Below are 21,739 nucleotides of genomic sequence, written 5' to 3'. Positions count from 1 at the left end.
TTAGCTGTTGTGCTTATTCTCACAGGCACACTTGAAAATTCGTATTTTCTTGATGCCCGATAATGTAATACTTCAGTAAATGGGACGCATCAGTCCTGACTTGTTGGCAAGGGGGGGGGGGGCTGCCCACTAAGGATGGCAGTTGGCTTGGCGAGGTAGTGACGCTGTACCGAGAGAACGCAGGCACTTACGAGGACAAGGGGGGGGGGGAAGCACATTTTGGCACAAGGAACTTCAAATAATGCTTTAACTCTGTAATAATAATCCTGTAACTTAATATTTTTTCACACCATTTTTGGTTTGGTTGTTGTAATGAAATGTTGCCAGTTCCAGACTGGGGGAAGGGGTGGGGGAGGGTGAAGTTTCCAAAAAAAAACAAAAAAAAAACAAGAAGCGGGAAAGTTCTTGTGACTGTCCTTTTCAACTCCTCTTGGAATGAAAAAAAAAGGAGACCTGCTCAAGTTCTTAAAAAAACATTACATTTATAGAAAGTAAAGGAACCCGTCTTGAGCATGACAGCATAAGATTTGTTACGTCTTAGAATAAAATCTTCAAAAATATGGCAAAAAAAAAAAAACCCCATTAACAACTCTGGTGCACTTCCTATAACTCACCACTGGGTGGCACTATTGTATAGCAAATGCACGCTTCAGAGCTTAAAAGTAATATCTGCTCCTTAATTTAAGAGGGGGTTGAGGGGCCAGGAGTGTTCAGGTTTGTTGGACTTCAAGGGAGCAGAGAGCAGCTGCCACAGTGTGACATAAGGCACTATCCTTCCATGCCCTCCATGAGCCCTGTGGCGGATACAGTAACACTTTCCTTGGGGATGAAAGAGGGGAAACAGAATACTAGATGCCCCCCCTGGATGAAGAGAGAGGAGGAGGAGCCCTAGAATCTCCTCTCCCATGGCTGTCACAGAACAGGTTCACTTTAGCCTGCTGATCACCCTGCAGACACTCAAGAAGGGATGGGCGAGAGCTGGTGATCAGTCAGGACGCACTTTGTCAGGCGGAGAGGGAGACGGTTGTCAAACCATGATTCTAGCTGTAGAGTCCACTCTTGGTTTTACCCCCACAGTGTCTGTGTGTAATTGTAATTTGGCGCCTCTGTTTCCCACCAGAAAAGCAGGATGACAGTGGCTTGGGGGGGTGGAAGTAAAACGTATCTACTTAGTCTGAAAACGTGACACCTGTTGGGAAACGCTAGATGAAGGCCGTGTCTCTGCCAGTGGTGAAACCGGGTGAAAAGCTGCAAGAGTCAAGCATAGGAGATGGCAGGGCAAAAAACTGTGTGAGCCGATGCCCATCCCAGAGGGGTTAGAAATCCAGTGCTACAGTCCTGGAGGGAGGTGGGAACCTGGTTGCATCCCTACTTCAACAGCCTGACATTCTCTTCTCTCTGCAACGGCTGGTTCAGTTCGTTGCATCAGTCCACATCGTCGCATATGTCCCGCACCACGACATTGAAGGGATGAGGCTGATCGGCGTAGACATGATGAGATGCTCCCTCAATAGCCTAAGGAAATAATGGAAACAGAAAAAAAAAATAAGCCACGCCTCATCCACTAGGAGTGGCCTAGTGGTTAGGGTGGTGGACTTTGGTCCTGGGGAACTGAGGAACTGAGTTTGATTCCCACTTCAGGCACAGGCAGCTCCTTGTGACTCTGAGCAAGTCACTTAACCCTCCATTGCCCCATGTAAGCCGCATTGAGCCTGCCATGAGTGGGAAAGCGCAGGGTACAAATGTAACAAAAATAAAATAGATACTATTGGAGATTCTACATGGAATGTTGCTACTATTGGAGATTCTACATGGAATGTTGCTACTACTGGAGATTCTACGTGGAATGTTGCTACTATTGGAGATTCTACATGGAATGTTGCTACTATTGGAGATTCAACATGGAATGTTGCTACTATTGAGATTCTGTTGCTACTATTGGAGATTCTACATGGAATGTTGCTATTCCACTAGCAACATTCCATGTAGAAGGCTGCGCAGGCTTCTGTTTCTGTGAGTCTGACGTCCTGCACATACGTGCAGGACGTCAGACTCGCAGAAGCCTGCGCGGCCACATTGGTGATCTGCAAGGGCCGACTTCTACATGGAATGTTGCTAGTGGGACTCTGGGCAAGTCACTTAACCCTCCATTGCCCCATGTAAGCCGCATTGAGCCTGCCGTGAGTGGGAAAGCGCAGGGTACAAAAGTAACAATAAATAAATAAATAAAAATCCCATTCGTCCCCTGCTTCTCATCATCACTCCTTCATTACTTCTGTCTCTCCCTTTTCTCTTTCCTCCCTGTCGAGCCCAGCATCCTGTCGTCAGGGCCGGTCTTAGCAAGTGCGGGGCCCTGTGCAGACCAATTTGGTGGGGCCCCATCCTAGCCCCGAACCCACCCTAGCTCCACCCCATTGATAAGATTATTCCATTTTTAGAAAAAATTTTTTCTTTATTAAATTTCAAATAAAGACAAATGAAGCTAAACTTGTACAAAAAAAACTGATTGAAATAATAAGCACAATGCTATCATCATGAAACCTCCCCTCCCTAGAAATTATTCAAGTCCACTGCAATTAGTAGTTCCAATTCTCATAACAAAGGAGAAAATAAGGAAAAATATTAAGAAACTAGTAAAAAAAGGCCCGTTTCTGACTCAAATGAAACGGGCGCTAGCAAGGTTTTCCTCGGAGTGTGTATGTTTGGGAGAGTGTATGTGAGAGTGACTGTTTGAGAGTCAGAGTGAAAGTGTGAGTGTGTGAGAGAGAGAGTGAGTCTGGGTGTGAGTGTGTTTGTGAGAGAGTGTGTGTGTGAGAATGAGAGTGTGTGCAAGTGTGTATGTGAGACACAGTGTGAGAGAGTGTGTGCGTGTGTGGGCGAGAGAGAGAGTGTGTGTGAGACACAGATTCTCTGCGAGAGTGAGTGTATGAGACCAAGCGAGTGTGTGAGTGACTGTGTGGCACATAGAGAGTGAATGTGATACAGTGTGAGACAGAGTGTGTGAGAGTGAGAGTCAGAAAGACATTGTATATGAGAGAGAGTGTGAGCCGTGCCCTCCCAATCCATGGCCATCTGTCCCCTGCCCCCTCCATTCATCCTTTTCCAGCAATTCCCCTCTCTCCCTGAGCCCTGCCCTCCCAATCCATGGCCTCCCTGCCTCCTTCCCTGCCAACCCCTTCGTTGTTCTGCCATTGCTTCGCCCTCGAGGGCGGGGCCCGGAGCGATTTTGGTGGCTTCACCACCACGAACCTTCGAACCTTTTTGAAGGAAGTCAGGGCTTGGCTTCACTGACGTCACTGTCTTCAGAACGTTGAGGGTGAGTTTTATATATATATATAAAAGATCCAGCACGGTCCTACAGTGTACAAGGTATGCCAGGAATGCTTTATCTGCCTATGGCTGGAGAGAGGTTGAGTGACTCGATGCGGTCCCGGGTCGGAGGCACGAGGCAGAGTTGAGGCACGCTGAGCGGGGCCCCCTTAGGCGCGGGGCCCTATGCGGCCGCCTTGGTCGCCTCTACCTAAGACCGGCCCTGCCTGTCGTAGACAGGATGCTGGGCTCGATGGACCCTTGGTCTTTTCCCCAGTGTGGCATTACTTATGTACTCTGTCCCTCTTTTTTTGAGTTCTTCATTTTTATTATTATTGGTTACATTTGTACCCCGCACTTTCCCACTCATAGCAGGCTCAATGCAGCTTACATAGTAGAAGAATTATGCAGAGAAAAACAGGCTAAGCTTAGCAGAGCAATGGGGATGTGTGGATAGGTAATATTATAAGGGAGAGGGGTTGGAGGAGGGAAGAGGCGTGGTCTGAGTCATTGCCGTCGTCACAGGAACAGGTGATGAACAGGTGGGTTCTTAGGGTTAGGTCCTGGCATTGGGATAAGCTTCCTCGAATTTTCCCTAGAAACCTTACCACAGTTTTGACGTAGGATCCCGGCCGCTCTCTCTTCGCTTTCTCCCCTGTGCTGAGGTCGATCCAGCTTTCAGCTCCGTACACAAAGGTGATGGGGAGGTCCCTGGGGATCAGGTGGATTCGGGACATCATTGGTCTCTTGGCCCAACCAAACCTCTCCATCATGGTCTTAAATGCACTCTCACCGCTGCCAGGAAGAGAAAAACAGGAACAGTGATGCCAGAGCCGTAGCGAGGGGAGCTGACACCCGGGGCGGGTCGCCGCTGCACACCCCCCCCCCCCCCCCCCGGGTGCAGCATAGCGCACCCTCCTCCCGCTGGAGCGCACCCCTCCCCCCCGGAGCGCATACCTCCCCCCCCCCCCCCCCCCCCCAGAGCACATACCTGCAGCGAGGGACGGGCAGGAGGGCCGATCCGCCCCGACTGCACGTTGCTGGGGTGTGTCGGCTCCACGCTGGTTCACTGCTCTCTCTGTCCCGGAACAGGAAGTAACCTGTTCCGGGGCAGAGAGGGCAGTGCACCCGGCGCAGAGCCGACACCCCCCAGCGGCGTGCACCCGGGGCGGACCGCCCCCCCTTCCTACGCCACTGAGTGATGCCAAGGGTGCTGGAGGGGGTTCAGAACTTCAGCCCTTGTGAATCATCTTGTACAGCTCTGTGTACACAGATGGCCTCATTACATTGAACATTATTGTTAATAGGGATGGCCGCACCATCATTCGTTCCCTTACCTGGGTGTCTGTGCATTGCAGTGGTAAATGTATTCTGAAATCGTATCGTCCTCAAACAAGTCCGCAAACTTCCTTTTGAAGTCGGGTCGGAACCGCTGTACAAGTCCTGGACCTGTGAGACACGGAGGGGTCAAATCAGCGCCGGCACGAAACAGGGAAGGGAAAGGGAGATGGCAGCACAGAGGGGAGGGCCCCCTAAAACTAAAAGAGAGGTTAAGAGAGAGAGAGGATTAACAATTCTAAAAAGGGAAAAACCCATCTTCCACCCACTTACCCCAGGGTCCGGCTACTCTCAATACTGCCAGTGGGTTGGAACGTCCAAAGATGGCGACTACAGCTTTCACCCAGGTGGGGGGTCTCCGGATGTCATTGGGATCTGTGGGCATCTGGGGAAAGCCCCAGGGATCCACCAGAATGAGATGCTTCACCCTGTAGAAAAAGAAGTGAAGGCAACGGTCAAACAGGAGATCTGAGAGAACATGAGCTCATGCATTTCATCTGTTCTTATCGTTTATCATTTATTTTACTGTACATAAATCAGTACGGTCCACATAGCAAATATTATAATAAAAACTGACATAAATTTATTTTAAATGATTTATTAACCACTTCCAAAATAGATCAAAGCTGTATGTAAAAGATATTTGCTTTTTCCAGTTTCACAGAATTATGATTCAGCAGCCTCAGTGCAAATCCAATTCAGTAAAGTTACATCAGTGCAAATAAAAAGGTCTTCGATTTATTTCTAAACAGCAGCTAATGACTCTCAGACAGAAGCTTCGGAAATAACTCTGGAATTCGTTGCCAGAGAATGTAGTAAAAGCAGTTAGCTTAGCGGGGTTTAAAAAAAGTGTGGATGGCATCCTAAAGGAAAAGTTCATAGACCATTATTAAAATGGACTTGGGGAAAATCCACTGCTTATTTCTTGGATAAGCAGCATAAAATGTATTGAACTTTTTTGGGATCTTGCCAGGCACTTGTGACCTGGATTGGCCACTGTTGGAAACAGGATGCTGGGCTTGATGAACCTTAGGTCTATCCCGGTATGGCAATACTTATCTACTTAAGTTATTCCACAGGTGAGACAAAATCAAAATGGACAGATCACCTCCACCAGGGGGCACAGACTATTTAGTAGTCAAGGTAAGAGAGATGATCCTCGTGGGCCCCCGCTGAGAATTGCCTAGGTCCCTGTGAGTTTTAACCACCAAAAGAAAGGATTAAACCCATGTCAGGACAGCTCAGACAGATTGTAACTATAGGCCAGTAAGAACATAATTCAATTTATCTTGCTTTTAAAATTAGGATAACAGTCTGGGCTGAGCAGTGCCGTAGCGAGGGTGCCTGATACCCGGGGCGGGTCGCTGCTGCGCCCCCCCCCCCCTCCGGAGCACCCCCCCCCCGAAACGCACCCTACCTTTCAGCGGGGGGCAGGTGGGAGGGCCGATCCGCCCCCAGTGCACGTCACTGGGAGCTGCGTCTGCTGTGCTGCTTCCCTGCTTTCTCTGCCCCGGAACAGGAAGTAACCTGTTCCGGGGCAGAAAGAGCAGGGAACCAGCGAGCCGACACCCCCCCAGCGCGTGCACCCGGGGCGGACCGCCCCACAGCCCCCCCCTTCCTACGCCACTGGGGCTGAGGAAGAGGGAGAGGGAGTGAGAAATTATGAAAATCCTTCTCGTTAATTTTGTCCATACAGTAACAGTAATTACTCCAGCGTTTGCTGCTTACCTGTCGGGGTATTTAATGGAATAGGAAGTTGCCAGGAAGCCACCCATACTGTGCCCAAGGAGAATCATATTCTGAATGCCCATTTCTTCCCTCCAGCTCTCGATAGAATTCACAAACTCCTCTTCGGCCCCCTCTGGGTCGTGAGGGAAGGTCGGTCGGGAGCTGCGGCCGAAGCCCAGGAGGTCCATGGCGTGCAGGGTGCGCCAGCTGCTCAGATAGTCTACGTTCTGGATCCAGAGGCCCAGCCCCCCTCCGAAGCCATGCAGCATCACCAGCGGGGTGCGGTCCTTGTACTCGGGGCTCACCGTTAGCGTCCATATCTTATTCTGGTTCAGGAGGGACACGTAGCGGGTGGAAAACTTGTTCTTAATGCCTAGACGGAGACAGTTTATGACTATTAGCGCACCTGAATCCTGCTTCACAACACCTCCCCCCCCCCCCCCCCCCCAATGTTCCAGTGCTGAGATTTCCTCCTCCAGGCATAGTTCTGTCAAAGTACCTCACTCCTGCCCTGCAGTACCCACTGCTAATCCATTTACCACTCACCAAGACACGCAGACAAGTCTGAAAATACACCCTACTCCTGCCTCACAACTCACCCTGCTACTTAATCCAAAACACACATATACATACATGCACACACAGTTCATCCAATGCACCTCATTCCTGCCCTGCAGCACCCACTGTGGTTAGGGTGTTGGACTTTGGTCCTGAGGAACTGAGTTTGATTCCTACTTCAGGCACAGGCAGCTCCTTGTGACTCTGGGCAAGTCACTTAACCCTCCATTGCCCCATGTAAGCCGCATTGAGCCTGCCATGAGTGGGAAAGCGCGGGGTACAAAAATGTAACAAAAATAAAATAGATACTATTGGAGATTCTACATGGAATGTTGCTACTCTTTGAGATTCTTCATGGAATGTTGCTACTCTTTGAGATTCTACATGGAATGTTGCTACTATTGGAGATTCTACATGGAATGTTGCTACTATTGGAGATTCTACATGGGATGTTGCTACTCTTTGAGATTCTACATGGAATGTTGCTACTCTTTGAGATTCTACATGGAATGTTGCTACTATTGGAGATTCTACATGGAATGTTGCTACTGTTGGAGATTCTACATGGAATGTTGCTATTCCACTACCAACATTCCACGTAGAAGGCTGCGCAGGCTTCTGTTTCTGTGAGTCTGACGTCCTGCACACTCACAGAAGCAGAAGCCTGCGCGGCCACATTGGTGATCTGCAAGGGCCGACTTCTACATGGAATGTTGCTAGTGGAATAGCAACATTCCATGTAGAACCTCAAGTGGAGGAGTGGCCTAGTGGTTAGGGTGGTGGCCTTTGGTCCTGGGGAACTGAGGAACTGAGTTGGATTCCCACTTCAGGCACAGGCAGCTCCTTGTGACTCTGGGCAAGTCACTTAACCCTCCATTGCCCCATGTAAGCCACATTGAGCCTGCCATGAGTGGGAAAGCGCAGGGTACAAATGTAACAAAAAAAAAAATAATATACCCCGCTCCTGCAAACACATACATACACACAATTCATCCAATGCACCTCATTCCTGCTTAGCAGTGCTTCCCATACTCTCTGCTCTCACTTGCAAAAGAAGGGAGAGGGGACTGCCACTCACACTGAAGGATTCTGGTTTCCACCGCTTTGAGCTGAGACATGGATGTGGGACACCACGAGGGGATCCAGCCAGTTAACCAGTTCTGCTGCCTGTACAAGGAATTAAAAGAGAGAAAAATGACCAGAATGAGAGGAGGTTAAGAGGACCCAACCCCCGACTGTCAGCTGAGTTTCCACTGCACAAGGAAACAAAGAAGCAAGGAAATCCTCTGCTAGGGATCAGACCAGCACTCACTCCGATGTCAGGTTCAGTGGGGCTCTCTGAGAGTAATGGAGTCTCATAGCGTAGGGTTATCAGATGATTGATACTAGGGACCCAGAAAGTACATAAGAATGTAAGAATAGCCATGCTGGGTCAGACTAATAGTCATAAGTACATAAGTACTGCCAGACTAGGACAGACCAAAGGTCCATCAAGCCCAGAATCCTGTTTCCAACAGTGGCCAATCCAGGTCACAAGTACCTGGCAAGATCCCAGAACAGTAAAACAGATTTTATGCTGCTTATCCTAGAAATAAGCAGTGGATTTTCCCCAAGTCCATCTTAATAATGGCTTATGGACTTTTCTTATAGGAAGGTATCCAAACTTTTTTTTTATACCTTGCTAAGCTAACTGAATTACAGAGTTTAATTACACATTGAGTGTAACAGTTCAGAATTAAAGTTAGATGTGCAACTGCCACTTCTATAACTTGCCTGCACAACTTTACATGCTACCCCCTGGATTCTATACATAGCACCCATAGGAACGTAAGAATAGCCATACTGGATCAGAAAAATGGTCCATCTACCCCAGTATCCTGCTTTCAACATTGGTCAATCCAGGATGCAAGTACCTGGCAGAAACCCAAATAGCATTCCAGAACCCCAAAGAGTAACAACATTCCATGCTAACAATCCCTGGGCAAGCAGTGGCTTCCCCCATGTCCAGTCCAATAATATATGGACTTTTCATCCAAACCTTTTTTTTAAACCCAGATATGCTAACCGCCATTACCACATCCTCCAGCAACGAGTTCCAGAGCGTAACTATTCTTTGCATGCAAAAAATATTTCCTCCTATTTGTTTTAAAAGTATTTCCACGCAATTTCAATGAGAGTCTTTTGGTCTTTGTACACCACTCATGGTTTTATAGACCCCCAACCATATCTCCCCCCCCCCCCCTCACCACCACAGCCGTTTCTTTTCCAAGCTGAAGAACCCTAACCTCTTTAGCCTTTCCTCATACGGGAGGAGTTCCATCCCCTTTATCATTGTGGTCACTCCTCTTTGAACCTTTTCTAATTCCACTATATCTCTTTTGAGATACGGCGACCAGAGCTGAACGCAATGCTAGAGGTGAGGTCGCTCCACCGAGCGATACAGAGGCGTTATAATATTCTCGGCCTTATTTTCCATCTCTTTCCTAATAATTCCTAGCATCCTGTTTGCTTATATGGCCGCCGCCGTACACTGGGCGGAAGATTTCAAATTGCGCCAAATTTGGGCGCCTGCATTTCGAGTAATGAGCCAATAACTAGCAGTAATTGGATGCTAACGACCACTTACTGGCATTGAGCCTGCAAATAGGTGGGAAAATGTGGGATACAAATGTAACAAATAAAATAAATATATATATATATATCTAATATAATAATTTGCTATGTGAATGTTCTAAAGTGTCTACTTGGGATCGTAACCACCTGCTGACGTCACTGGCCAGCAGTAGAACCCTGCTTGCCTGACGTCAGCAGGGAGTTACGATCCCAGTGAGAGACGCGCGTTGAAGAACAGCGGGAGCGGGCAGAGACGTCCCTACGTGCACGTCGCCCCCCCTTCCAAAATTGCCAACCCTCCTTCTCCCCCCTCTTACCGGGGTCCCGGCAGCAGCAGTGAAGAGCCTCGGAGTCTGCTGCCTTCCCTTCTCTTCGCTCTCAGCTCTGACTCTGGTCCCGCCCTTGCGGAAACAGGAAATGAGGGCGGGATCAGAGACAGAGCTGAGCGCGAACAGAAGGGAAGGCAGCAGACTCGCGAGGCTCTTCACTGCTGCCGCTGGGACCCCGGTAAGATGGGGGGAGGGGAGGGTAGCAGAGGGGGGTTGGCGATTTTGGAGGGGGGGCGGCGTGCACGTAGGGGGATGGGTGGGGCCAGTGTCAGGGAGGGGAGGGCTGCGGGTGGAGGCATCGCAAGGACGTGTCTGTGAGACAGAGAGGAGGGGGGACTGGAACTCGGGGGAGGGACAGAGAGAGGGAGGTGGAGAGGGAGGGAGGGCCTGGAAATCGGAAGGGAAGAAAGGGGGCCGTGGGACTTGCAGGGGACAGAGGGAAAGAGCGAGAGGGATAACCTTGCTAGCGCCCGTTTCATTTCATACTGAAACGGGCCTTTTTTACTAGTAAATAAATAATTGGCTGCAATCAGGATTTGTGCACACGACTTGCTAAATGTTACTCTATAAGGACTCACATGCAAGTCTTTAGTGCACTACTGAAAAGGGGGTGGGGTCAGGGGGTGTTCACTAAAGATGCACATAGTATTATAGAATTCGGGGGCTCCGTGCCTAACTTATGTGCCAGGATTTCCAGCAGGTTTCACTTGGTGTAAATCCTGGCACCCAAAGTTGGGTACCAATCCCGGTGCTACATACCATTCTCTACATAGCGCGCAATTGACGCACCACTTACAGAGTAGCACTCTGCAAGGATTTTGTTTTTTGCGCACCCCAATTTACATAAGTACATAAGTATTGCCATACTGGGAAAGATCAAAGGTCCACCGAGCCCAGCATCCTGTTTCCAACAGTGGCCAATCCAGGTCACAAATACCCGGCAAGATCACAAAAAAAGTACAAAACATTTTATACTGCTTATCCCAGAAATAGTGGATTTCCCCCAAGTCCATTTAATAACGGTCTATGGACTTTTCCGTTAGGAAGCCGTCCAAACCTTTTTAAAACTCCGCTAAGCTAACCGCCTTTACCACATTTTCTGGCAACAAATTCCAGAGTTTAATTACACGTTGAGTGAAGAAACATTTTCTCCGATTCGTTTCAAATTTACTACATTGTAGCTTCATCGCATGCCCCCTAGTCCTAGTATTTTTGGAAAGCGTAAACGGACACTTCACATCTACCGGTTCAACTCCACTCATTATTTTATAGACCTCTATCATATCTCCCCTCAGCCGCCTTTTCTGCAAGACCTAGCCGCTTTAGCCTTTCCTCATAGGGAAGTCGTCCCATCCCCTTTATCATTTTCATCGCCCTTCTCTGCACCTTTTCTAATTCCACTGTATCTTTTTTGAGATGCGGCGACCAGAATTGAACACAATATTAGAGGTGCGGTCGCACCATGGAGCGATACAAAGGCATTATAACATCCTCATTTTTGTTTTCCATTCCTTTCCTAATCATACCTAACATTCTATTTGCTTGCTTAGCCGCAGCAGCACACTGAGCAGAAGGTTTCAACGTATCGCCAACGACGACACCTAGATCCCTTTCTTGGTCCGTGACGCCTAACGTGGAACCTTGCGTGCGTCATATACCGAGTCTAGCTTCCTATGTGTAAAAAAAAAAAAAAAAACCCATGAAAGTTTATAGAATTAGCGTGACTTAAGGGCCGTTATGTTTACCAACCCTGTGATTCTGTAAAGGTTGCCAGCAATTAGCATTTAGGTGCGTAAGCACCCAGGTGTCATTACAGACTAAACTCTTAATGCATTGAATTGGACCATTTAAGTGGAGACGCCCGATTATAGAAATGATCTCTCTCTAGACACACACAAACACAGAGTGCCAGTAATTGGGTCCCTAGGGATTTTGTAACATTAGCTGAGTTTCTGCAGGTTGTTAAATCCCAATCCAAGGGCCCAGAATTGTAGATGGCGTGGAATATACATGTTTTAAATAAATAAACAAAAGAGCAAACTTTGATCTCCTCCGTGCCTTGGTTTTCCCTTCCTCCTCCATCCAGCACTAATCATGATCACAAACCAAATCTGTGTGGATCAGCCGGCCAAAGATGCTGCTCCGTTTGTGGCAATAAAAAAAAACTGCAAAGTCAGTATTACAAGCAGAAATATTCTGACACTGCCGCCCTGAATCCATGAATCATTGCTTTTTGGTTCTAAAGTTTACATTCAACACAGCCACTCAGGTGCAACTTTGGACCAAAGCCAGGCTCCTTCCTGCCTCCGATCTTCATCTCTGTCCTCTCCCGGGACCTGTCAGACGGCAACATGTGGGGGGGGGGGGGGGGGGGGGGGGCGGATTTAAACTTACCAAGCATAATACGTGAAACACTAGTACTATACAAGACCCCAGATAACCTCCTCCCTTTTAAGAAAGAAAACAGGGCATCAAGAAAACAATCAAGGAAAGGAATTTATAATAAATTCGGGGGGGGGGGGGTTCTGTTGATGTTCGGTAACCCAGGGAACTAGGGTGGGGGGTGGGGGGCAAAGACTCACTGCTCCGCCAGGTCCTCGGCCATTGCTGCCTCCAGCCGTCCCGCCTCTGCCTCGCTGATCCCGGGCATTACCTAACCCGGCTCTCGAACCCTGGGATCAGGCCAGCGCTGGGAGGGGGAAACGGGGCGGGGAAAAGAAGCGAAGGGGCAGGACAGAACGCGGAGCACAATGGGGATGGGCGGGGTCAGAACGCGGAACACAATGGGAACAAACGAGGTCAGAACCAGGGCTACAATGGGCGCAGGACGGGTTCAGACGATCGCCGATTCGGAGGCGTGGCCGGGGTCAGCTGACTGACAAGCCTGGACAGAGCGGAGGGGAGGCGGGGTTCGAACGCTGATTGAGGAGCTGTTACATCACCCCCATGACGACAGAGGGGCGGAGACAGGGGTTGTCCTTCAAACTGTAGTTGCTACTGTGGCTCAGGCGCTGTGGGCGTGGTTTACTTAGTGGGCAGAGCAGGGGGGGTCAGGTTGGTATTATGAAATCAGGATATTTTTAAAACTATTACTGACGTCATTGACCTACTTTGTGACCTTGGTGACACACGATTTGTAGCAGGGCCCGGGGTCCAACTTTCTATCCCCCTCCACTGTCACCTAGTGTAGCAAGGCTGGCAACGGGAGAGTCAGTCACCCAACGCATAATTAAACTCTGGAATTCTTTGCCGGAGAAGGCGGTTAGCTTAGCAGAGTTTAAAAAGGGGTTAGACTGTTTCCTAAAGGACAAGTCCATAAACCACTACTAAATGGACTTGGGAAAATCCACAAATCCAGGAATAACATGTATAGAATGTTTGTACGTTTGGGAAGCTCGCCAGGTGCCCTTGGCCTGGATTGGCCGCTGTCCTGGACAGGATGCTGGGCTCGATGGACCCTTGGTCTCTTCCCAGTGTGGCATTACTTATGAAATGTCTCCGCTTTTTCCTTGCTCTCAGTCAGTTATTTTTGGACCTGTAAAATGGGGGCTGAAAAGTTGCTGCCTCTCAAAGTTCTGCCCTGTTGCAAATTAGGGGATTCTCAGTGTTAGCCGCATAGTTGCAATAACAGAAGCGATCTGACACTACGGACTGTTGCATTATTTGCAGAATATATCACCTCTTAATTGTTCTGTCTGTCCTATTTAGATTGTAAGCTCTTCGAGCAGGGACCGTCTTTACGTGTATGGTGTACAGCGCTGCGTAAGTGTGAAGTAGTAGTTCTCGTGCTCACTTGTGTGACGCTGCTGTTAGAAAGAATGCACAGCCAAGTTCCAGGGTTGCCATGGAGAAGGGACACACGCTACACCCGCCTAACCCATTTGTCAGGCCCCCCGCCCCCAGTCCCAATTGGTTCTCCCAGAAACCACGTGACACCGAGACGCTAACCTGCCTCGACTTGTTGCATCGCAAAGGCTTGTGGGAATAGTCGTTCTCCGTGCGACAGCAAAAGCTTTATTGGTTAGAAAAGTGAAACAAAGCCAGCAACCGAATTATTGTCGGGTCCCCCCCCCCCCCAACTCTGTGACCAGTGACGTCCTACGGCTCTCAGAATTATTTGCCGACGTAATAACGCGCCTCCGTTCATTCACTTCCGCCTTTGCTGGGCGCAGTGACGTCAGTTCCGCTTGTACTGCAGCCACGTCGCCTCTCTGCGCGCTCTTCCGCCCCTCAGTCTCAGGGCGCCTGCGCTCTTGGCGCGTCACTTCCGCCTTCAGCTGTTCCGCACTGACTCCACCTGGGCAGTTCGCTCTAGGCTACGCTCGCGTCCCGATATTGCGCCATGTCGACGTCGGTGGTGTCGGTGGTGTCGCGCTTCCTGGAGGAATACCTGAGCTCCACGCCGCAGCGGCTGAAGGTGCTGGACGCCTACCTGCTCTACATCCTGTTGAGCGGCGTCATGCAGTTCGTGTACTGCCTGCTGGTGGGCACCTTCCCCTTCAACTCCTTCCTGTCGGGCTTCACCTCCTGCGTGGGCTCCTTCGTCCTGGCCGGTGAGGAGGCGTGGCCTAGAGAATGGAGTAAAAGCGGTTAGCGCAGCAGGGTTTAAAAAAAAAAAAAAAAAAGGGAGTTGGATGGCTTTCCTCAAGGAAAAGTCCGTAGACCGTTATTAAAATGGACTTAATCCACTGCTTATTTCTAGGATAAACAACAAAATAGTAAAGATAACAAAAGTCGGATCACTCAATGTTGTGTATTCAGGGGAAGCTTCAAATGACCGGCTGGACTGCCAGTTTCAGGCGACCCCCTACCATCCGCATAAATTTTTTTTTTCTTTTTTCTCGTTAATGTGCTCAAAATTATCTCAAAAACTAGTGCGATTGAGTGACCGCCATCAAATCAGTGGAAGTCATAGGAGCCAACTTCTCAAAATTATTGGGGGTGTTCTAAGAGCCCAATGGAAATAACCCCTCCCTGGACACATACAAGGAATTTTCTCAATATTGGGGGTGCTCAAGCACCCGCAGAGTCGGCTCCAATGGTGGAAGTCTTCTTGAATATCAATATACATTGTCCTGTTTCACATTTATACAAGGAACTTTCAGAACACTTATCTGCGTATATGTGCCTTGAGCGATCCCAGGAGCTCTTACTATCCCGACAGGTCCTGTTTCGCTCTGGGGCTTTGTCAAGGGACAGTCGGTCTCGTCTCCTTGGAATGACAAAGCCCCACAGCGAAACAGGACCTGTCGGGATAGTAAGAGCTCCTGGGAGCGCTCAAGGCACATATGTGCAGATAAGTGTTCTGAAAGTTCCTTGTATAAATGACAAACAAGACAATGTATATTGATATTCAAGAAGACTTCCACCATTGGAGCCGACTCTGCGGGTGCTTGAGCACCCCCAATATTGAGAAAATTCCTTGTATGTGTCCAGGGAGGGGTTATTTCCATTGGGCTTAGCACCCCCAATAATTTTGAGAAGTTGGATCCTATGACTTCCATTGATTTGATGGCGGTCACTCAATCGCACTAGTTTTTGAGATAATTTTGAGCACATTAACAAGAAAAAAGAAAAAAATGTATGTGGTTGGTAGGGGGTCGTCTATGATTAGAATAGTCGCATGAAACTGGCAGTCCAGCTGGTCATTTGAAGCGACAGTATGAGACTTCCCCCGAATACACTCATTGAGTGATCCGACTTTTGTATCTGTACTATTTTCTTTTTTGAGTTGTTTATTCACGCAAAGCAGAGGGCCACACAGAAGTTTTACAGTATTTCTAGGATAAGCAGCTTAAGACGTATTGTACTTTTTTTTTTTTTTGGATTTTGCCAGGTATTTGTGACCTGGATCGGCCACTGTTGGAAACAGGATTCTGGACTTGATGGACCTTTGGTCTGTCCCAGTATGGCAGTACTTAAATACCTACGTATATCTCCTCTCCCCTAACATTGTAGGCTATTGTAGTAACTACTGCACTGCAGCAAGTCACCCCCGCTCCCCATTTCACATTAGTACATATTTATCCATCCCCACAGTGAATCACAATAGTAATAAATTGGGGCATCTTCACGCATTCCGTACTGCGTATTTTGATAACTACACCAGTGCAGCTTCACCCATCTCCCTACACAGTATATCGCAATAGTAACAACACTGATTCAGTTTCACCTTCTTCACTATATATTGCAATGGGAAGCACACTGCTGTAGCTTCCCCTATCCCCCCCCCCCCCCCCACTGTATATCACAATATATATTGCGCTGGTGAAGCTTCACCCATCTCCCCACAGTATATCACAGTAGTAACTGCATTGGTGTAGCTTCATCCATCCTCCCACTGTATATCACAATAGTAACCACGCTTGTGCAGCTTCACCTATTCCCCCCCACTGTATATTGCAATAGTAACTACACCGGTACAGCTTCAGCCGTCCCCTGCTGCATGTCACAATAGGGACTACACTGGTGCATGACAGTCACTAATCCATTGCACTTTTATTTACTCCCATTGTATAGCATGTTAGTCACTAACAGGCAGCTTCACCATTTCCCCCACTGCATGTGAGAAGTCACTGTGCTAGTGCAGCACTATCCATCTCGCACTGTATATTGCGATGACACTATTCCAGAGCACCCCTCCTATCGTGGTATTCACTACTCTAGTGCTGGCTGGTGAGTGTGTCTCCCATAACTATCAAGTGTTAATATAAGAGGATCATCTGTGGTGTGAAATCAGAAAACTCAGGAGCCAAGCGCTTACTTTTTTCTGTGCTTGCACATGACGGTGAGCAACTTGTGATCTCCAGGCCAAGACTTCCTCCTGTGAGATTAACAGGCTGGAGTTGCCAGTGATGGTAGAGAAGTGTCGCAGAGAAAGTGGAGTGGTGGTGGGGTATGAGTTGGGAACAAAAAAAAAAAGAAACGTCCCTACATTCCATCTTCACTGCATAACCTTGAGTCCAGCCTGCTTTCCTCTCTCGATGTGCTTGTAACACTGTCATTCTCTTCCCCTTTGCTTCCCAGTGTGCCTGAGGATTCAAATAAACCCACAGAACAAGAGCGACTTTCAGAGCATCTCTCCTGAGAGGGCCTTTGCCGACTTCCTCTTCGCCAGCATCATCCTTCATCTTGTCGTCGTCAACTTCGTTGGTTGAGTAACAGGGAAAAGGCAAAGCTGCAAGAGACACAGGTAGGGGAACGGGGAAAGATGAGAGAGGGGTGTACAATGGAAAAGAGCTGCAAAAATAAATTACCTGCTTCTAGGTCTTATATTTGTACGTCTAGCCTGTTCCCATTTTTTGCCTTCTGATTAGCAATGCCACAGTAGCCTTTTGATACCTGATTTCACCCTTGCTTCTTCTGTTGCTGTGGATCTTTTATGCTTGTTCTGGGCATTTGTTAAGTCTCACAATAGAAATTGTGAAGGCACATAAAGGTTAGAAAACATGTGTCTGTGGAGTGGCATTTTAGAAAGGATGTCTTCTGTTCCAACACCAGCAACCTCTCTGTGCCACAAGGTCAACAGTCCAGGGAGGGGAGGGAACCCGGAGTCCTGGATATGCCCTAGCTGGTAGATGAGGGACCCAGGGTCACTGAGTATCATCAGAAATTACCCACGACAGGGCTACCAGCACACCCCTGGCTCCACTGTTCTCCAGAACAGACTGGGACAGGAGCTAATAATCAGTCACTAAGAAGAGCTGCACGATCTCTCCACCATCCGCTAAGAGACAGAGAAAATACTGAACATGCCAGGCTGCACGATACCCTTAAGGGGGGGCGGATTACTTGGGACTATTTTCTCTGTCTCCTTCCGCTGGTGGATGGACATAACCCATTGGGTCTGGACTGGTCTGGTGTGATTAAAGGAAAGAAAATTATCAGGTAAGAACATAGTTTTTCCATGTGGCGTGGCATTTTAGAAAGGATGTCTTATGTTCTGCTAATATTTTAGAACAGGGTCTGCTAATGTAGATCTCCTAAAATCCCCGGAGAAATGGCTCATAAATGTTTATATCCAGGCCCAAACGTGCATTTCTGCTCGACCTGTCCTCACACAGCCTGGTGAAATTTGGGGGCAGTGGTTGACATCAAACACTTGGGGGATTGAGTGGGTGACTTCCCCTAATCCCTGTCCCGGATTGTTGCTTAATAGGAGCATGTGTTGAAACTAGATGAGTGTTTCCCCAAGTCCAGTCCTGGAGGTACCCCTTGCCAGTCAGGTTTTCAGGATATCCACAATGAATATGCATGAACCTGATTAGCATACACTGCCTCCATTATATGCAAATCTCTTTCATGCATGTTCGTTGTGGATATCCTGAAAACCTGTTTGGCAAGGGGTACTCCAGGACCGGACTTGGGGGAAATGCTGACGTAGATGTCCACTATCGCTCTTTTAGGACATAAGTGTTCTGCACTTGTCTCGCTCAGACCTCACCCCCTTGCTAATTTGCACATGCTTCGGTTTTAGATATGTATATCCTGGCTTTCTTAAGTGGGAAGTTAAACTTTTATCTTGTATAAACATCTGAAAGTGCCAGTTTATACTACTACTACTACTTATCATTTCTAAAGCGCTGTACACTTGAACATGAAGAGACAGTCCCTGCTCGACAGAGCTTACAATCTAATTAGGACAGACAAACAGGACAAATAAGGGATAAGGACAAAGGGTAGCAAAATTCTGGAATCCCAAAGAGTAGCAACATTCCGGAATCCCAAAGATTATCAAGATTCTGGAACTCCAAAGTAAAGAATCCGGAACCCCAAAAAGTAGCAAGATTCCGAGCAGAATCCCAAAGAGTAGCAACATTCCGGAATGCCAAAGATTATCAAGATTCTGGAACTCCAAAGTAAAGAATCCGGAACCCCAAAAAGTAGCAAGATTCCGAGCAGAATCCCAAAGAGTAGCAACATTCCGGAATCCCAAAGATTATCAAGATTCTGGAACTCCAAAGTAAAGAATCCGGAACCCCAAAAAGTAGCACGATTCCGAGCAGAATCCCAAAGAGTAGCAACATTCCGGAATCCCAAAGATTATCAAGATTCTGGAACTCCAAAGTAAAGAATCCGGAACCCCAAAAAGTAGCAAGATTCCGTGCAGAATCCCAAAGACTACTACTACTGATCATTTCTATAGTGCTACTAGACGTACGCAGTGCTGTACACTTGAACATGAAGACACAGTTCCTGCTCGACAGAGCTTACAATCTAATTAGGACAGACAAACAGGACAAATAAGGGATAAGGACAAAGAGTAGCAAGATTCCGGAATCCCAAAGAGTAGCAAGATTCCGTGCAGAATCCCAAAGAGCAGCAAGATTCTGGAACCCCAAAAAGTAGCAAGACTCCATGCAGAATCCCAAAGACTACTACTACTTATCATTTCTAAAGCGCTACTAGACGTACGCAGCACTGTACACTTGAACATGAAGAGACAGTCCCTGCTCGACAGAGCTTACAATCTAATTAGGACAGACAAGCAGGACAAACAAGAGATAAGGGAATATTAAAGTTTATGCATCTTATTGTACAATTTTAAGCACATTTGTATCAGTATCTACAAAGGAAATCGGGGGTGGGGGGAGAGAATTATCTAATAATATTTTAGTGTGTTCTTTCACAGTTCTGGTTTCTCTTTTCTTTTTTTTTGTTGTTCTAGCCGGTTTCCAGTTTAATGACTTCTCTAATGGAAATGTTGCAGGCCGTGATCTCAGACTACGCGCAAATCTTTTGAAACAACTGCCGGCACTGTTCAACTGTCTGACACTGTTGACTGCCAACACGTTTTTTTTTCTAAATAAAATATCATTTTTATGCTGCTGGAGTCTCCCTCTTGTTTTCCGTTCTGATTCACTTAAGAGTTCTTCTAGGAGTGGTCACAGTATCGGAAGGGTCACAGATAATGTCACATGCATAGGCCTGCCTGCAGCTGCTTGCGATGGAAGTGAGGACTAGGACATCTGTGTACAGACCTGGAAAATGCTGCAATCTGGAGCACTCCAGCACCCAGGAACCGTGATCTCTGTAGATGCCTGTAATCTTACTATAATAAAACGCAACCTCAACGTTCTGAGGACACTGACGTCACTGAAGTCAGTCAGTCTCCCAGAACGGTTCGTGGATTCATGGTGGTGAAGCCACCCCACTGACCCGTGCCCCGCCCTCGCGTCAAACGTCATGACGTCGAGGGCAGGAAAAAAAACTCAACTAAATGGTTCGCACCCACGCAGGGGGAGGAGGAGTAGTTTCCCTACTCCTCCCCCTGCCAACCCACCCGCGGAAAGGCACCAAACCTCAAAAAATACAAGCCCCGCCCACAGATACGTACACCCCCCCCCCCAAAGCTGCAGCTGAAAACAAGGACCTCCAACACCCCCCTCCCCCCCCCCCCCCCGGAACAACCCCCTCCTGAGACACCCACCTTCACGTTGCTTTGCCGGCGGGGGACCCGAAACCCCGCCAGCACAAGCCCTGTCTGCTCACTACGGCGACATCTTCGGCGTTCCTAGCCTGTGGAGGCAGGGCTTCTGTGCGTCGGACGTCCTGCACGTGCATGACGTCAGACGCACAGAACTCCGCCCTGCACAGCTACCAACGCCAAAGATGACGCTGTAGTCAGCACACAGGACTTGTGGTGGCGGGGTTCCGGGTCCCCCGCCGCCAAACCAACGCGAAGGTGGGTGCGGTGGGTCGGATGGCTGCGGCCGGCTGCATCGCCGTGGGTGGGTGGGATGGCGCCGGGAGGGGGGGCATCGCACCTCACAGGCAACAGCAAAATGAGGAAAACCTTGCTAGCACCCGTTTCATTTGTGTCAGAAACGGGCCTTTTTTACTAGTTGTTAATAAGAAAGCCTTCAGAACTTTAAAGAGACGGGACAATGCTTTTCTGTACAGCTTCTCTGCTCCAATTTTAGTAGTACCCCTCTGTCCTACCCTGCAGTCGATTCTAGATCCAGTCCAGTTAGGAACATTTTATGTAACAACCATTTGAAACTATGGCCATCCTTCATACACTGTGAAAGATTTGAGTGAGTTAATGTTTTATTCATTAGATTAGCTGTTTTATCTCACACTTTCTTGTGCTTTAAATGAAAAAGCTAAGATTGTCTGGCTTCCTTGGTTCATTAAACACAGGGCACTATTGAAAGCCATTTCTACAGGTAACAGGTGTTTTTACAACTGTCCACCCTACATATAGAGAAAAGTATATCTTCATAGGTTCAGTAGACACAGACCTCTGCCCAGGAGAGAGGGCAGGGTTTGAAGCTAGGTGTATTCTGTAGCTTCTCGAACATGTATGCATTTTTTTTACTCAGATGTACATGTACCTGCACAAAAAGTGCATCGTGAAGAGTCTTCCCCCTCCCCAGGTAATCGTTAAAGAGAAAGGAAGTGCAAGCTTTCCCTTCGAAGGTGGTTAGTTGGTACTCTTTAAGCTGCCAATTCATATTTAGGGGATTGTTTACTAAAGCTTAGCTCGAGTTATCTTCAGCAGGGCCCGTTTTATTCCTACATAAGTATATAAGCACTACTACTAATGCATGGGATATGCATAAAGGAATCCTGTGCAGTAGGAATGGATCCTCAGAAGCTTAGCCGAAATTGGGTGGCGGAGCAGGTGGGGGAAGAGAGGTTGGTGGTTGGGAGGCGAGGATAGAGGAGGGCAGACTTATACGGTCTGTGCCAGAGCCGGTGATGAGAGGCGGGACTGGTGGTTGGGAGGCGGGAAATACTGCTGGGCAGACTTGTACGGTCTGTGCCCTGAAAAAGGCAGGTACAAATCAAGGTAAGGTATACACATACGAGTTTATCTTGCTGGGCAGACTGGCTGGACCATGCAGGTCTTTTTCTGCCGT

The 21,739-nt window shown here is 48.2% G+C and overlaps 2 protein-coding genes across 3 annotated transcripts; one reads left to right on the top strand and one right to left on the bottom strand.

The window, feature by feature from the left end:
• LOC115458098 ((Lyso)-N-acylphosphatidylethanolamine lipase-like) lies at positions 1–12,722 on the bottom strand. The gene is made up of 7 exons (XM_030187922.1): positions 12,458–12,722; positions 8,012–8,100; positions 6,376–6,748; positions 4,921–5,075; positions 4,647–4,758; positions 3,918–4,104; positions 1–1,515 (listed from the first exon to the last, which is right to left on the bottom strand). Exons 1-7 carry the CDS (start codon positions 12,523–12,525, stop codon positions 1,426–1,428), a joined length of 1,074 nt encoding a protein of 357 aa, XP_030043782.1. The 5' UTR covers positions 12,526–12,722; the 3' UTR covers positions 1–1,425.
• Positions 12,723–14,126: 1,404 nt separating this feature from the next.
• Positions 14,127–19,702, top strand: LOC115457791 (dolichyl-diphosphooligosaccharide--protein glycosyltransferase subunit DAD1). 2 transcript variants are annotated; one of them, XM_030187390.1, is made up of 3 exons: positions 14,127–14,428; positions 16,902–17,071; positions 19,541–19,702. In XM_030187390.1, the coding sequence occupies exons 1-2, from the start codon at positions 14,218–14,220 to the stop codon at positions 17,030–17,032; spliced, it is 342 nt and encodes a 113-aa protein (XP_030043250.1). In that variant the 5' UTR covers positions 14,127–14,217; the 3' UTR covers positions 17,033–17,071; positions 19,541–19,702. The 2 variants fall into 2 exon arrangements, with proteins under 2 accessions (XP_030043250.1, XP_030043249.1); XM_030187389.1 differs by having other exon boundaries at positions 14,129–14,428; positions 16,902–17,067; positions 19,543–19,702.
• Positions 19,703–21,739: the final 2,037 nt, after the last annotated feature.

The sequence above is a fragment of the Microcaecilia unicolor genome, chromosome 14 (assembly GCF_901765095.1).
Source record: "Microcaecilia unicolor chromosome 14, aMicUni1.1, whole genome shotgun sequence".
In the NCBI taxonomy this organism is placed as follows: domain Eukaryota; kingdom Metazoa; phylum Chordata; class Amphibia; order Gymnophiona; family Siphonopidae; genus Microcaecilia; species Microcaecilia unicolor.
This window is presented reverse-complemented; position numbering and strand designations above follow the sequence as displayed.

Coding starts and splice junctions, on each gene's coding strand:
- LOC115458098 (XM_030187922.1), bottom strand. CDS start 12,525: ATGCCCGGGATCAGCGAGGCAGAGGCGGGACGGCTGGAGGCAGCAATG. Junction 6,749..8,011: donor GGAAACCAGAATCCTTCAGT/GTGAGTGGCAGT, acceptor GTCTCCGTCTAG/GCATTAAGAACAAGTTTTCC. Junction 4,105..4,646: donor TGCAATGCACAGACACCCAG/GTAAGGGAACGA, acceptor TCTTCCTGGCAG/CGGTGAGAGTGCATTTAAGA.
- LOC115457791 (XM_030187390.1), top strand. CDS start 14,218: ATGTCGACGTCGGTGGTGTCGGTGGTGTCGCGCTTCCTGGAGGAATAC. Junction 14,429..16,901: donor GGGCTCCTTCGTCCTGGCCG/GTGAGGAGGCGT, acceptor TTTGCTTCCCAG/TGTGCCTGAGGATTCAAATA.